Source organism: Erythrolamprus reginae, chromosome 10 (assembly GCF_031021105.1).
Source record: "Erythrolamprus reginae isolate rEryReg1 chromosome 10, rEryReg1.hap1, whole genome shotgun sequence".
Lineage (NCBI taxonomy): Eukaryota > Metazoa > Chordata > Lepidosauria > Squamata > Dipsadidae > Erythrolamprus > Erythrolamprus reginae.
The window spans coordinates 41,364,335-41,379,048 of record NC_091959.1 but is presented as its reverse complement, the minus strand read 5'-3'; the positions used below and the strand labels follow the sequence as shown (position 1 = coordinate 41,379,048).

The 14,714-nt window shown below is 46.0% G+C and overlaps 1 protein-coding gene across 1 annotated transcript in view; it reads right to left on the bottom strand.

Annotated features, from left to right (window-relative positions):
* The window catches only part of PPIL2 (peptidylprolyl isomerase like 2), a 41,039-nt gene that overhangs the window by 4,897 nt on the left and 21,428 nt on the right, over nucleotides 1–14,714 (bottom strand). The window contains exons 8-12 of the mRNA XM_070761994.1: nucleotides 14,489–14,578; nucleotides 7,904–7,979; nucleotides 5,549–5,709; nucleotides 3,523–3,626; nucleotides 704–781 (exon numbers count right to left, since the gene is read on the bottom strand). Coding sequence (XP_070618095.1) covers nucleotides 704–781; nucleotides 3,523–3,626; nucleotides 5,549–5,709; nucleotides 7,904–7,979; nucleotides 14,489–14,578 — 509 coding nt within the window. The remainder of the gene's footprint in view (nucleotides 1–703; nucleotides 782–3,522; nucleotides 3,627–5,548; nucleotides 5,710–7,903; nucleotides 7,980–14,488; nucleotides 14,579–14,714) is intronic.

Genomic DNA, 14,714 nt, shown 5'->3' with positions numbered 1-14,714 from the left:
CGAGTGCTCACCGCCTGTCCCTGGCAGCGGCCCAGCCACCTTCAGCCGCCCGGACAACCGCCAGAGGGGCTCCTCCGGAGGGGCACACGGGGAAGGGCTTGAGCCGCCACCTTCTCCCTTCCCCTTGGGAGCGCCGCACCTCTTGTCTGCCCGGCCCGAGAGGCACGAAAGCGCCGCTTATGCCGGGCGGTCCGCCTGGAACGCCAGCAATGCCGCCGGGCCGATTGCCGAGCGGGGGTGGGGCGCGGGAGGAGGCAGCGCCGCACCGGACCCCTCAGGCTGCTCCGCCCGGGATGGGGCTCCTCCGAGCCCTCGACGCGCCTGCCCAGGGAGAAGCCGCTGTCCAAACCTCGGCCGCTCACCAAGTGGGAGCAGTTCGCGTGCCTCAAGGGCATCCAGCCGACTCGCAAGAAGCGCGGCACGCTTGTCTGGGACAAAGCCGCCCAAGAGTGGAAGCGGCGCTGGGGTTACCGCCGAGCCGGCGACGACCCCTCCCACGAGTGGCTCATGGAAGTGCCCGACTCGGCGGACCCCATGGAGGACCAGTTCGCCAAGCGGCGCCACGAGAAGCACGAGCAGGTGGCGCGCAACGAGCTCAACCGCCTGAAGAACCTCCACCCGACGGGCCACCAAGACCGAGCCGAGCCGCGTCGCCACCCTGGCTCGCGTCTCCACCGCCTCCTGGGGCCGCTTCCAGCCTCACCTGCCCAAGGAGCCCGCCGTCAGCCAAACCAACACGGCCCGCGGCAAGAAGCGGCGCTTCCAGCCGCTGCTGGGCGACCTTGAAGGGGAGAAGAAGCGGCACCGGGAGCTGGCCCGCAACCTGAGTAGCAAGAAGCCCGCCCTGGACCTCACCCGCGCCGTCAACAAGCAGCTCCGCGAAGACGTGTGAAGGTGGCTGGGCCGCTGACAGGGACAGGCGGCGAGCGCTCGGAGGGGGCACAGCCCGGAGCGAGACTTGGCCTCCGCTGCGGCTGCTTTTTGGGCTTGCACGCATTAATCGCTTTTCCATTGTTTCCTATGGGAAACAATGTTTCGTCATACGAGCTTTTCAACTTACGAGCCTCCTTCCGGCACCAATTAAATTCGTAAGTCGAGGTTCTACTGTACTATCAAATATGGGAAGAATTTTACATTTGGTTAAATAAAAGAACACCTCTTTATAGTGCTGCGAGATGAAGAAACAATTTAAAGAACAATCTCTTTTTAAAAAAGTCAATATAGTTACTGTTTTCTCTAGTTGATAAGAATTTACGACATAAAAATTCAACTATAACAACATACAACTCAAACCACTGGTCTTAACACCACCAAGAATAAAAAAAAAAAGTCTACTACAGGAGAAGAGAAGGAATATATCTCTTGCTTGTTTTTTCTGTTTTCTGTATTTTATGTAAATGTACTGTTTGTCGTTATTGTCTTATTATATATATGTAAATAAAAATTATTATTTTTAAAAAAAATCTAATTTAGTGAAAAGGAGGAGCAGGGGAGACATGATAGCAGTCTTTCAAAATCTCAAGTGCTGCCAGACAGAAGAACAGGAGAAGAAGCAATGGGTGGAAATTAATCAAGGAGGGCAGCAACATTCCGAGACTTCAATTAGTCCAGCATGCATCCGCGTGAGCTGTTATGGGCATACCCAGATACACCCATAAACTCCATCACTCTGCGAACTTCACTGGCTTCCGACTGATCTCCAAACGCAGTTTAAGGTGTTGGTTATCACCTATAAGTCCCTACATGGCTTAGGACAGGTCCCAGCGACTGATTCGATCCCACCTTCTCCGGGTCCCGTCAGCCAAGCAATGCAGAATGGTGGGACCATGGGGAAGGGACTTCTCTGTGGCAGCACCGCCCCCCCCCCGGCCTTCTGAAAGGCTTTAAAATCATGGCTTTGCCGGCAGGCCTGGGCCCATTGAGTGACACTCTGCTCCGGCCAGTAGCAATGAATGACAGATGGATGGATGTTATTTTAATATTGGGGTTCTTAATTTTGTATTTTTCAGGGTGTCCAGGGGGAAAGCAGTTTGAAATTCCCTGATATTTCCCTGACATTTCCTTGTAACTTGAGATCTAGTTATGGTGCGGTCGTAGATGACATCATACCAAACGGCTAAGCCATGGAGAAATATCGGTAGCTGTTGAAGCAAGTTCTTGCCACAGTTATGCTCATTTTTGCTTGACTCTGCCAGGCAGTGTAATCTGTTTGTTTTTTTACATGATTTTTTCCTGACTTTTAAACATTTTAATACAGTTTGGTTTTTCCTCCAGATTTATTCCGTTTTTTTCACGAATTCCCTGATGATTCCCTGATATTTCCCAAACTGCTGATTTCCCTGATAATTCCCTGATTTCTCGGTTTGTTGGAAACTCTGATTTTTATTGTTGTATTTTTATTGTTTGGCGGGCCCCAGGGGAAGAGCCTTCTCTGTGGCGGCCCCGACTCTCTGGAACCAGCTCCCCCCAGAGATTAGAACTGCCCCCACCCTCCTTGCCTTTCGCAAACTCCTTAAAACCCACCTTTGTCGTCAGGCATGGGGGAACTGAGATATCTCCCCTGGGCCTATACAATTTATGTATGGTATGTTTGTACGTATGTCTGCTTAATAATGGGGTTTTTAAAATATTTTAAATTGTAAATTATTAGATTTGTTATGAACTGTTTTATTGTGTTGTGAGCCGCCCCGAGTTTACGGAGAGGGGCGGTATACAAATCTAATAGATAGATAGATAGATAGATAGATAGATAGATAGATAGATAGATAGATAGATAGATAGATAGATAGATAGATAGATAGATAGATAGTTGTATGCTTCCCTGAGTCCGTCAGGAGATGGGCGGCTTATAAATCTAAAAGAATGAATTAATAAATGAACAAACAAACAAACAAAATAAACTTAGAACTCAGGAGGAATTTCCTGACAGCCAGAACAATTAATCCATGGAACCAGTCTGCATTGCTTGCCGATCAGTTTCCGGTCACATTTCAAAGTGTTGGTTATAACCTATAAAGCCCTACATGGCACCGGACCAGGATATCTGTGAGACCGCCTTCTGCCACATGAATCCCAGCGACCGGTTAGGTCCCACAGAGTTGGCCTTCTCCGGGTCCCGTCGACTAAACAATGTCGTCTGGCGGAACCCAGTGGAAGAGCCTTCTCTGTGGTGGCTCCGACCCTCTGGAACCAGCTCCCCCCAGAGATTAGGATTGCCCCCACCCTCCTTGCCTTTCGTAAACTCCTTAAAACCCACCTCTGCCGTCAGAAATGGGGGAATTGAAACATCTCCCCCTTGCCCATGTAGTTTTTGTGTATGATTCGATTGTGTGCTTGTTTTTTATATATTGGGGTTTCCTTTTTTGGACTTTTTAACCTAAAACTGTAATTTAGATTGCTAAATATTAGATATGTTACTATGTACTGTTTTTTTACCATTGTTGTGAGCCGCCCCGAGTCTGCAGAGAGGGGCGGCATATAAATCCAATAAATCTAATCTAATCTAATCTAATCTAATCTAACGGAAGTTGCCTCCGGAAGTCCATTTTACCTGCTTCGTGGGTCGTCTCAGGCGTCATCGCGGTGGAGGTGAACGAAGCGCTGACTCTGCCAGTGGAGTAGTGAGCCTGTTAAAACAGCAACCAAGGAGGGACGTCAGAGTGAAAATATTTCGCAGTGCACATGGTCCTTGACTTACAACGGTTCATTTTGTGACCAGTCAAAGTTACATCATTGCTGGTTAAAAAAAAAATTGACTCCGGATCGTTTTTCACGCTTATGACTGTTGTAGCATCCCCTGCAGTCATGTCATTTACATTTCAGATGCTTGACAACTGACCCATAGACATGACGGTTGTGGTATCCCGGGCTCATGTGACTTCTTTTTGTGATCCTCTGACCAGCAAAAGCCAATGGGGAAGACAGATTCGCTTTAACAACTGTGTCATTTAATAACTGCAGGGATTCGAGGATCATATGTATTTTCCATTTCCCCCCCATTTTTTTTAGATTACACTATTAGGATATAAACATTATTAATTTCTTATTTCATAATAGATGTATTTTTATTAAAGGAATTGTCTGTCTGTCTGTCTGTCTATCTATCTGTCTATCATCTATCTATTCATCTATCTATCTATCTATCTATCTATCTATCTATCTATCTATCTATCTATCTCCCTACCTACCTACCTATCTACTATCTATCATCTGTCTGTATGTCTGTCTGTCTGTCTATCTATCCACTATGTATCATCTATCTATCTGTCTATCATCTATCTATCTTATCTATCTATCTATCTATCTATCTATCTATCTATCTATCTATCTATCTATCTACTGTCTATCTATCTATCATCTACCTACCTACCTACCTACCTACCTATTTATCATCTATCTATCTATCTACCTACCTACCTATTTATCATCTATCTATCTATCTACCTATCTATCTATCTACCTACCTATCTACCTACCTATCTATTTATCATCTATCTATCTATCTATCTATCTATCTATCTATCTACCTACCTACCTACCTACCTATCATCTATCTACCTACCTATCTACCTACCTACCTATTTATCATCTATCTATCTACCTACCTACCTACTTATCATCTATCTATCTATCTATCTATCTATCTATCTATCTATCTATCTATCTATCTATCTATCTATCTATCTACTGTATCTATCATCTATTTATTTATTTATTTATTTATTTAATTTACTAATTATGAGTATGTGCAGAAGCCTTTGCACATGTACAGAGGCTTGGTTTTTTTTTAACAAGCCACAGTGATTCAAGGACCAGTTCGGCAAGTGGCGGGAAATTTTCATTGCCAGTTCTAAAGAATTGGTCGGAACTGGCAGAAACCCACCACTGTCTAGGGAAGTGCAGGAACAGAGTCTATCAGCCAGTGGTATCTTTTTATATTTGCCATACAAGAAACGCATGGCACCATGTCAGCTAAAATGTTCTGTGCCATGTCTGGTTTTGGATTTAAAGGCTGCTCAGAAGGATTTAGAACTTGAACAAAAATATTAATAGCATTTAGACTTATATAGCAGACTCACATACCGCTTCACAGTGCTTTTACAGTTCTCTTTAAGCGGTTTACAGAATCAGCCTCTTGCCCCCAACAATCTGGGTCCTCATTTGACACACCTTGGAAGGATGGAAGGTGAGTCAACCTTGAGCCAGGGGTAAGATTTGAACTGCTAAACTACAGCTAGCAGTTAGCTGAAGTAGCCTGCAGTGATGCACTCAAACCACTGCACCACCCCGGCTCAGTAGAGAGAAACAGGAGAGAGAAAATTCAATCTTGTTATTATTGATGTAGAGAAATTGAATTCATCTCCATTGGAGTTTGTTCCCATCTTGGAAGCTTAACAACGGGTGGACTTCAATCTCTCAGAATTACCCAGCCAGAATTCTGGGAGTGGAAGTCTTCCCATCTTCCTGTGGTCAAGTTGGAAAAGCAGGGCTCTAGATCCACCCCTTTCTCCAGTCACTATTAAAAACAGTCCCTGACGGATCAACTCACCGCATTTAGCCTGTCCGTCTTCTTCTTCTGTGGTTCTTTCATGGTAGCTGCCAGGATGTCGTCCCCTTTGAATTCTTTGTATAACTCCAACAGAGTCTCTTTGGTCTCGATGTTGGCATTTTTCAGGTAATAGGAGGGGTCTGACCTGGCTTTTTCATCATCTGCAAAAGATCGTTTATAGTAGATCAGGAACGGCCTTGCTTAACTGGGCAAACTGGTGAGGGTCAGGCCAGTGGTGAGTTGGGGAAGGCTGCGGGGAACGTGGTGAGTTAGGGAAGGCTGCAGAGAACGTGGTGGGTTTGGGAAGGCTGCGGAGAACGTGGTGGGTTTGGGAAGGCTGCGGAGAAAGTGGTGAGTTTGGGAAGGCTGCGGAGAAAGTGGTGGGTTTGGGAAGGTTGCATAGAACGTGGGGGGTTTGGGAAGGTTGCAGAGAACGTGGTGGGTTTGGGAAGGCTGCGGAGAACGTGGTGAGTTTGGGAAAGCTGCAGAGAATGTGGTGAGTTTGGGAAGGCTACAGAGAACATGATGGTTTGGGAAGGTTGTGGAGAAAGTGGTGGGTTTGGGAAGGTTGTGGAAAATGTGGTGGGTTTGGGAAGGCTGCAGAAAACGTAGTGGGTTTGGGAAGGCTGCAGAAAACGTGGTGAGTTTGGGAAGGCTGCAGAGAACGTGGTGGGTTTGGGAAGGTTGCGGAGAACGTGGTGGGTTTGGGAAGGCTGCAGAGAACGTGGTGGGTTTGGGAAGGCTGCAGAGAACGTGGGGGGTTTGGGAAGGTTGCATAGAACGTGGTGGGTTTGGGAAGGTTGCAGAGAACGTGGTGAGTTTGGGAAAGCTGCAGAGAATGTGGTGAGTTTGGGAAGGCTGTAGAGAACATGATGGTTTGGGAAGGTTGTGGAGAAAGTGGTGGGTTTGGGAAGGCTGCAGAAAACGTAGTGAGTTTGGGAAGGCTGCAGAAAACGTGGTGAGTTTGGGAAGGCTGCAGAGAACTTGATGGTTTGGGAAGGTTGCGGAGAACGTGGTGGGTTTGGGAAGGCTGCAGAGAACGTGGTGGGTTTGGGAAGGCTGCAGAGAAGGTGGTGGGTTTGGAAAGTTGCAGAGAACGTGGTGGGTTTGGGAAGGCTGCAGAGAACGTGGTGGGTTTGGGAAGGTTGCGGAGAACGTGGTGGGTTTGGGAAAGCTGCGGAGAACGTGGTGGGTTTGGGAAAGCTGCAGAGAACGTGGTGGGTTTGGGAAGGCTGCAGAGAACGTGGTGGGTTTGGGAAGGCTGCAGAGAACCAAAAGACATGAACAAAACACCTTTGAGACGTAGTGAAACATGAAAAACAGCAGCATCCTTTTTTTTTAAAACACAGAACATTATATTTTGAGCTAATCAAAAAAATCTCAGCTTGGACTTTCCATGGTTCACTATTTATACTGCTCAAAAAAATAAAGGGAACACTCCAATAACACATCCTAGATCTGAATGAATGAAATATTCTCATTGAACATTTCACTTGCTCAACTATTCCATTTGCAAAACAGCAGGTGAAATTGATTGTCAATCACTGTTGCTTCCTAAGTGGACAGTTTGATTTCACAGAAGTTTGATTTACTTGGAGTTATGTTCTGTTGTTTAAGTGCTGCCTTTATTTTTTTGAGCAGTGTACTTATAAAGGAAGTCCCATTGCAACTGACAATAGCGAGTTATGGCCGTTTTTCACACTTACGACCACAGGGGATTGAAATTCGGAGTCAGTAGGTAATTGACTCACATTTATGATACTCGGTGTCCTGTAAGTCAATTGATCCTGTGATCAATTTTTTTAATGGCCTTCTGACCAGCAAAAGTCAATGGCGGAAGCCAGATTCACTTATCAATCGTGTTATTAATTTTAACAACCCAGCAATCCAGTGGCAAGAAAGATCACCAAATGGAACATAGAAACATAGAAGTCTGACGGCAGAAAAAGACCTCATGGTCCATCTAGTCTGCCCTTATACTATTTTCTGTATTCTATCTTAGGATGGATCTATGTTTATCCCAGGCATGTTTAAATTCAGTGACTGTGGATTTATTCACCACCTCTGCTGGAAGTTTGTTCCAAGGATCTACTACTCTTTCAGTAAAATAATATTTTCTCACGTTGCTTTTGATCTTTCCCCCAACTAACTTCAGATTGTGTCCCCTTGTTCTTGTGTTCACTTTCCTATTAAAAACACTTCCCTCCTGGACCTTATTTAACCCTTTAACATATTTAAATGTTTCTTAAAGAACTCAGATCTGTCATTGCTACCCCCCTCTCTTAACAAATGTCTTTCTTAGCCACGGAAGTTGTAAGCTGAGGACCACCTGCCACCTTCTACCATCTTTCTTACCTGGGTCAGTGACTTTCAAATTGTTCTTCACGTGAAAAAAGCTGGAGACGTTAAATTTGTCCACGTTGGTGGGATCCTAAAGAGAATAATTTTTTTTTAAAGATCAGCTGCTTTGGAGCACAATTCTGAGCAGAGTTGAGCATCCAACCGCTTTCACAATGTTTTTGTGGGGGGGAGGGGGGAAGCCATTAGGGCGGATCGGAGAGTGATATATAAAAACTGCAGGGAAAAAAACCAATTGCTACCAACTTGCTTTCCATTGAGGACCTGTATACTGCACAAATCAAAAAGAGGGTGGTGAAAATATTTACCGACCCGTCGCATCCTGGACAACTCCTACCCTCAAAACGACGCTGCAAAGCACTGCACACCAGAACAACTAGACACAAGAACATTTTTTCCCCCCTGAATGCCATCACTCTGCTAATTCCCTCAACACTGTCAAATTATTCACTAAGGCTGCATTGCTGTTACTATTAGTCTTACAAACATAGAAGACTGACGGCAGAAAAAAGACATCATGATCCATCTAGTCTGCCCCTATACTATTTTCTGTATTTTATCTTAGGATGGATATATGTTTATCCCAGGCATGTTAAAATTCAGTTACTATGGATTGACCAACCACGTCTGCTGGAAGTTTGTTCCAAGGATCTACTACTCTTTCAGTAAAATAATATTTTCTCATGTTGCTTTTGATCTTTCCCCCCAATGCCAAGCCCTACATGGCATTGGGCCAGAATACCTCCGGAACCGCCTTCTACCGCACGAATCCCAGCGGCCGATAAGGTCCCACAGAGTTGGCCTTCTCCGGGTCCCGTCGACCAAACAATGTCGTTTGGCAGGCCCCAGGGGAAGAGCCTTCTCTGTGGCGGCCCTGGCCCTCTGGAATCAACTCCCCCCAGAGATTAGAACGGCCCCCACCCTCCTTGTCTTTTGCAAATTACTCAAGACCCACCTTTATCGCCAGGCATGGGGGAGTTAAGATATTTCTTCCCCTAGGCCATTACAAGTTATGCATGGTATGTTTGTGTGTGTGTATGTTTGGTTTTACTATAAGGGTTTTTAGTTGTTTTATTAATTGGATTGTTACATGCTGCTTTTTTATCGTTGTTAGCCGCCCCGAGTCTCCGGAGAGGGGAGGCATACAAATCCAATAAATAATAAATAATAATAATAAAACTAACTTCAGATTGTGTCCCCTTGTTCTTGTGTTCACTTTCCTATTAAAAACACTTCCCTCCTGAACCTTATTTAACCCTTGAACATATTTAAATGTTTCGATCATGTCCCCCCTTTTCCTTCTGTCCTCCAGACTATACAGATTGAGTTTACTGTATTAAGTCTTTCCTGATAAGCATAAAACGTATCAGGAAAGACTTAATGAACTCTTCTCATCATTGCTATTACCCATCTCCTGTAAATATTTTCCTAGGCCTCTTTTTGACTCGTGCAGTACAGTGATCCCTCGTTTTTCGCAGGGGATGTGTTCCAAGACCACCCATGAAAAATGAATTTCCGTGAAGTAGAGGAAATATATTTTTTTATGTATTTAGTGAGTATTTGGACTTTTAAAACCCACCCTTTGCATTAAACAGTCATTCTATAATGTTTCTCAGATGGAACTACAGGTGATATCCTACCAGTTTTGTTAATAGAGTTCAGTAGTACTGTAGAAGAAATTTATGAATTTTTAATGGATTTAAAATTTTTAATGGATTTAATTCATTTAAGCCCCCTTTGAAAACTCTTGAGGTAGTGAATCCGCGAAAGATGAATCGCAAAGTAGAGAGGAATTACTGTATACAGGTCCTCAAAGGAAGGCAGGTTGGCAGCAACTGTTTTTTCTGCAGTTCTGATTCTCCTCTGAGTTCTGTGTCGGTTTTGTTGGGTTGCAGAACCGAACCAGACAGTTATAGAGGTGCAGATGACAGACTCAGTGATTCCTCTGTAGAACTGGATCAGCAGCTCCTTGGGCAGTTTGAGCTTCCTGAGTTGGCACAGAAAGAACATTCTTTCTTTCCAAATTTCTCCATATTATTGTTGTAAGCCACCCAGAATCCTTAGGGAGTTGGGCGGCATATCAATCAATCAATCAATCAATCAATCAAACAAACAAACAAACAAGGGAGGTTCTACCATATATGGTAGGTGTTTATTTATTTATTTGTTTGCTTTTGTCAAGTATGTATTGGTAGTATACAAAGGTATTATTATTATTATTATTATTATTATTATTATTATTATTATTATTATTATTATTATTATTATTTAGATTTGTATGCCGCCCCTCTCTGCAGACTCAGGGTGACTCACAGCAGTGATAAAACAATACAGTATACAGTAGCAAGTCTAAAATAACAATTTTACATTAAAAGCCTAAAAAAACCCATTATATAAAAAGCATACGCACAAACATATCATATATAAAACGACATAGGCAAGGGGGAGATGTCTCAGTTCCCCCATGCCTGATGGCAGAGGTGGGTTTTAAGAAGTTTACGAAAGGCAAGGAGGGGGGGGACAGTCCTAATCTCCGGGGGGAGCTGGTTCCAGAGGGTCGGGGCCGCCACAGAGAAGGCTCTTCCCCTGGGTCCCGCCAGACGACATTGTTTAGTCGACGGGACCCAGAGAGGGCCAACTCTGTGGGACCTAACCGGCCGCTGGGATTCGTGCGGCAGAAGGCGGTCTTGCAGATATCCAGGTCCGGTGCCATGAAGGGCTTTATAGGTCATAACCAACACTTATATTGTATAACATTGTATAACAATGTTTAGAGAAACATTAGGGCAGGGGACAGAAGGCTATGCTGGTACACTTATGCACGCCCCTTACTGACCTCTTAGGAATCAGTAGAGGTTAACAGTGGATAGTCTAAGGCAGAGGTCCCCAACCTTTTTTGCACCAGGGACCGGCTTTAAGCTAGACCAGTTTTCCATGGCCCGGTGGGGGGGGGGGGGAGCTAGCTGTCAGCGGCGCCGTAAAAGGGGCGATCAAGAGAGGAATGGGTGAATGAATGGACGGAGGGTGGGAAGGAAGGAAGGAAAGAGGAAGGGACAGGAACAGAAGAAGGGTGCAAAGGAAGCAAGGAAAGGTGTGAAAGGGGAGAGTAAGAGAGGAAGGAGTGAAAGAAGGGAATGAGGGAGGAAAGAAGGGAGGAAGGAAAAGGAAAGCAAGAAATGGAGGGAGGAAAGGAAGGAAGGAAAGAAAGAAAGAAGGGGGGAAGGGACAGGAACAGAGGAAGGAAGCAAGGAAACTTATGAAAGGGGAGAGTAAGGGAAGAAGGTAGGAAGGAGAAAGAAAAGAAGAAATAGAGGAAGGGAAGGTAAAAGAGAGAAAGAAAAAGAGCAAGAAAGAAAGCAAGAAAGAGAAAGAAAGAAAGAAAGAAGAAAGGCAACTTCAAAGAAAGGCTCACTGAGCATCTCTCTCTCTTTCTATCCCTCTTTCTTTCTTTCTCTTCCTTTCTCTCTCTCCTCTTCCTTTATCTCCTCTCTCTCTCCCTCTCTCTTTCTCTCCCCTTTCCCTCTCTCTTTCTCTCCCTCTCTTGCTATCTCTCCCCCCTTTCCCTCTCTCTTTCTCTCTCTCCCTCTCTTGCTATCTCTCCCCCCCTCTCCCTCTCTCTTTCTCCCTCTCTTTCTCTCTCTCTCCCCCTCTTTCTCTCTCTTCTTCTCACTTTCTCTCTCTTGTTTTCTTTCTGTCTCTTTTGCTTTCTCTCTCTCTCACTCTTTCTTGTTTTCTTTCTCACGCTCTTTCTCTCTCTTGTTCTCTCTCTTGCTATCTCTTTCTCCCCCCCTTTCTCTCACTCTCTCTTTCTCACTTTCTCTCTATCTTGCTGTCTGTTGCTATCACTCACTCTCGTTCTCCGTTCTTCTCAGCGGTGACGCGCGCCACGCCCTGCCCGCCTCACCTTTGCGAGAGCACTTTCGCCCCGGGCTCTCAGCAACGGGGTTTGCAGGAGAGGTGGGGCCGGCGAAGGTGATATTCAATGTCGGGGGCGCACAGGCGGTTGCACGCGCTCCCTATCCCCCTGCTAGCCCACTCGGAATATTCAAAATAAGAAAAGCCTTCGCCGGCAAAGGTTTTTCTTATTTTGAATACTCCGAGTGGGCTAGCAGGGAGATAGGGAGCGCGTGCAACCACCCGTGCGCCCCCGACATTGAAGACCTCCGCTGAGAAAAGCCTTTGCCGGCATTTCCTCTCGGCGTCAAGGAGGCGCAGCGGCGGGCGGAGAGAGGGAAGGGGGGGGCAGCGGCGTCCCTCCTGGCCTTGGCGGGCCGCCCGACCCTCCCCCACCTCCTGCAAACGCGGGCGGGCGGCGGGGGGAGAGCGAGGAGCCGGTTCCGGCGGGCGCGGGGCTTGGCTGGCTGGCGGGGGGAGCGCCGCTGGTGGTGCGGAAAGGCCGAGGGGGCCCTGGCGCCGCGGACCGGCTGAAAACCCCCAACGGCCCGGTGCCGGTCCGCGGACCGGCGGTTGGGGACCTCTGGTCTAAGGGTAAAGTTTTGGGGGTTTGGTGATGATACTACAGAATCTGGTAGTGAGTTCCATGCATCAACTAACTCGGTTACTAAAGTCATATTTGCCCAAAGGCAAAGAATTATTGGAAGAAAATTTAAAAAATGGTTGGAGGAAATTATAGGACAAAAAAACCAGAGATGAAACCACAGCTGTTTTTATTAGGAATCATAAAAGGAAAAAAATTGTGCGTGGAGAAGGCAAAGCCACCAGGGCAGATAGGACAAAAAGCTTTCTTTTGTCTCTTTCCAGAGTGATGAAATGTGACGTGGATGGCTTCCAGAGGAGATTTTTTCCCCTACCGCCTGCTGTCGAGTACATAAAGGGCAGGGGTGAAAGCCCCGTGGCCCGAATCCAAAGCGAGAGCGGAGAGAGAATGGTCGAAGGAAGGAAGGAAGGAGGAGGAGGAGAAGACGTCAGTGGGAGCGCAAATGGCAGAAACGGGAGCGATGAATGTGGCATTGTGTCTTGAGATAAGAAAGCGCCTTCCAATAATATTCCATTGGTGGGCAAACCCAGGCGGGCTCTCGCAGAGGACTGATTGCCCCATCTCTCATTAAGTGACATAATTACGCCTTTCACTCAGCCCTGAAATTGTTTGCTCTGGCTGGTAAATAAATCTTCAGTTTTATGGCTGGCAGTAAAACCCAACTGACGTTTAGTAAGTCAAGAGGGGAGGAGGGGCGTTGGGGGGAGAGAGAGGGGGGGGGGAACAGAAGGAGGCAAAAGAGAAGAGAGAGAGAGAAGAAAGAAGAGAGAAGAGAAAGGAGACAGAGAGGAGGAAAAAGAGAAGAAAAGAGAAGATAGGAGAGAGAGTAAAAGACAGAGAGAAGGAGGGAGTGGGGAGAGAGCAAGAGGAGAGAGAAGAGAGGATGAGAGAGAGGAGAAAGGAGAAGAGAGAGAGAAGGAGAAAATGGAGGGAGATGAGAAGAGAGAAAGGAAAGAGAGCAGGAAAGAGAGAAGAGACATTTAGTAAGTCAAGAGCGGAGGAGGAAGGGCAGGACAGAGAGAGGGGGAACGGAATGACGGAGAAGAGAAAGGAGAGAGAAGAGAAAGGAGAAGAGAGAGAAGGAGAAAATGGAGGGAGATGAGAAGAGAGAAAGGAGAGAGAGCAGGAAAGAGAAAAGAGACATTTAGTAAGTCAAGAGCAGAGGAGGAGGGGCAGGGGAGAGAGAGGGGGAACGGAACAATGGAGAAGAGAAAGGAGAGAGAGAAGAGAAAGGAGAAGAGAGAGAAAAGGAGAAAAGGAAGGGAGGGAGATGAGAAGAGAGAAAGGAGAGAAAGCAGGAAAGAGAGAAGATAGGAGAAAGGGGAGAGAAGAGAAAGGAGACAGAGAGGAGGAGGGAAAAAAGAAGAAAAGAGAAGATAGGAGAGAGAGAGTAAAAGAGAGAGAGATGGAGGGAGTGGGGAGGAGAGAGCAAGAGGAGAGAGAAAAGAGGATGAGAGAGAGAGAAAGGAGAAGAGAGAGGAGAAAATGGAGGGAGATGAGAAGAGAGAAAGGAGAGAAAGCAGGAAAGAGAAAAGAGACATTTAGTAAGTCAAGAGCAGAGGAGGAAGGGCAGGGGAGAGAGAGGGGGAATGGAACAACGGAGAAGAGAAAGGAGAGAGAAGAGAAAGGAGAACAGAGAGAGAGAAGGAGAAAAGAAAGGGAGGGAGATGAGAAGAGAGAAAGGAGAGAGAGCAGGAAATAGAAAAGAGACATTTAGTAAGTCAAGAGCAGAGGAGGAAGGGCAGGGGAGAGAGAGGGGGAATGGAACAACGCAGAAGAGAAAGGAGAGAGAAGAGAACGGAGAAGAGAGAGAGAAAAGGAGAAAAGGAAGGGAGGGAGATGAGAAGAGAGAAAGGAGAGAGAGCAGGAAAGAGAGAAGATAAGAGAAGGAGGAAAAGAGTGAGAGAAGGATGAAAGGGGGAGAAGAGAGCGAGAGGAGAGGAGAGAGAGGGAGAGAGAAAAAAGAAGAAAGAAAGAAGAAAGAAAGAAAGAAAGAAAGAAAGAAAGAAAGAAAGAAGGGGGAGAAGAAGTAGAAATAGTAGTAGAATGCCCAAATCAAAATTTTTATTCATTTTAAACCTTACCTGCAAGGTAATAATATCTTGCCTGGAAAATGGCTCATCACTCAGCAGATCTTTAAAAGTCTTGGTTTTTATATTCAGCTGCTCGACCGCCTTGCAAAAGAAAAAAGGAAGAAACAGGGACTCAATGGAGGGTCAAGGACCGCCCTGCAATTTGCCTCCCAATTTTCAAACCTGAGACGAGAATTAAGAGAGTGTAACTCGCTTAGCAAACGTCTTGCTTAGCAGT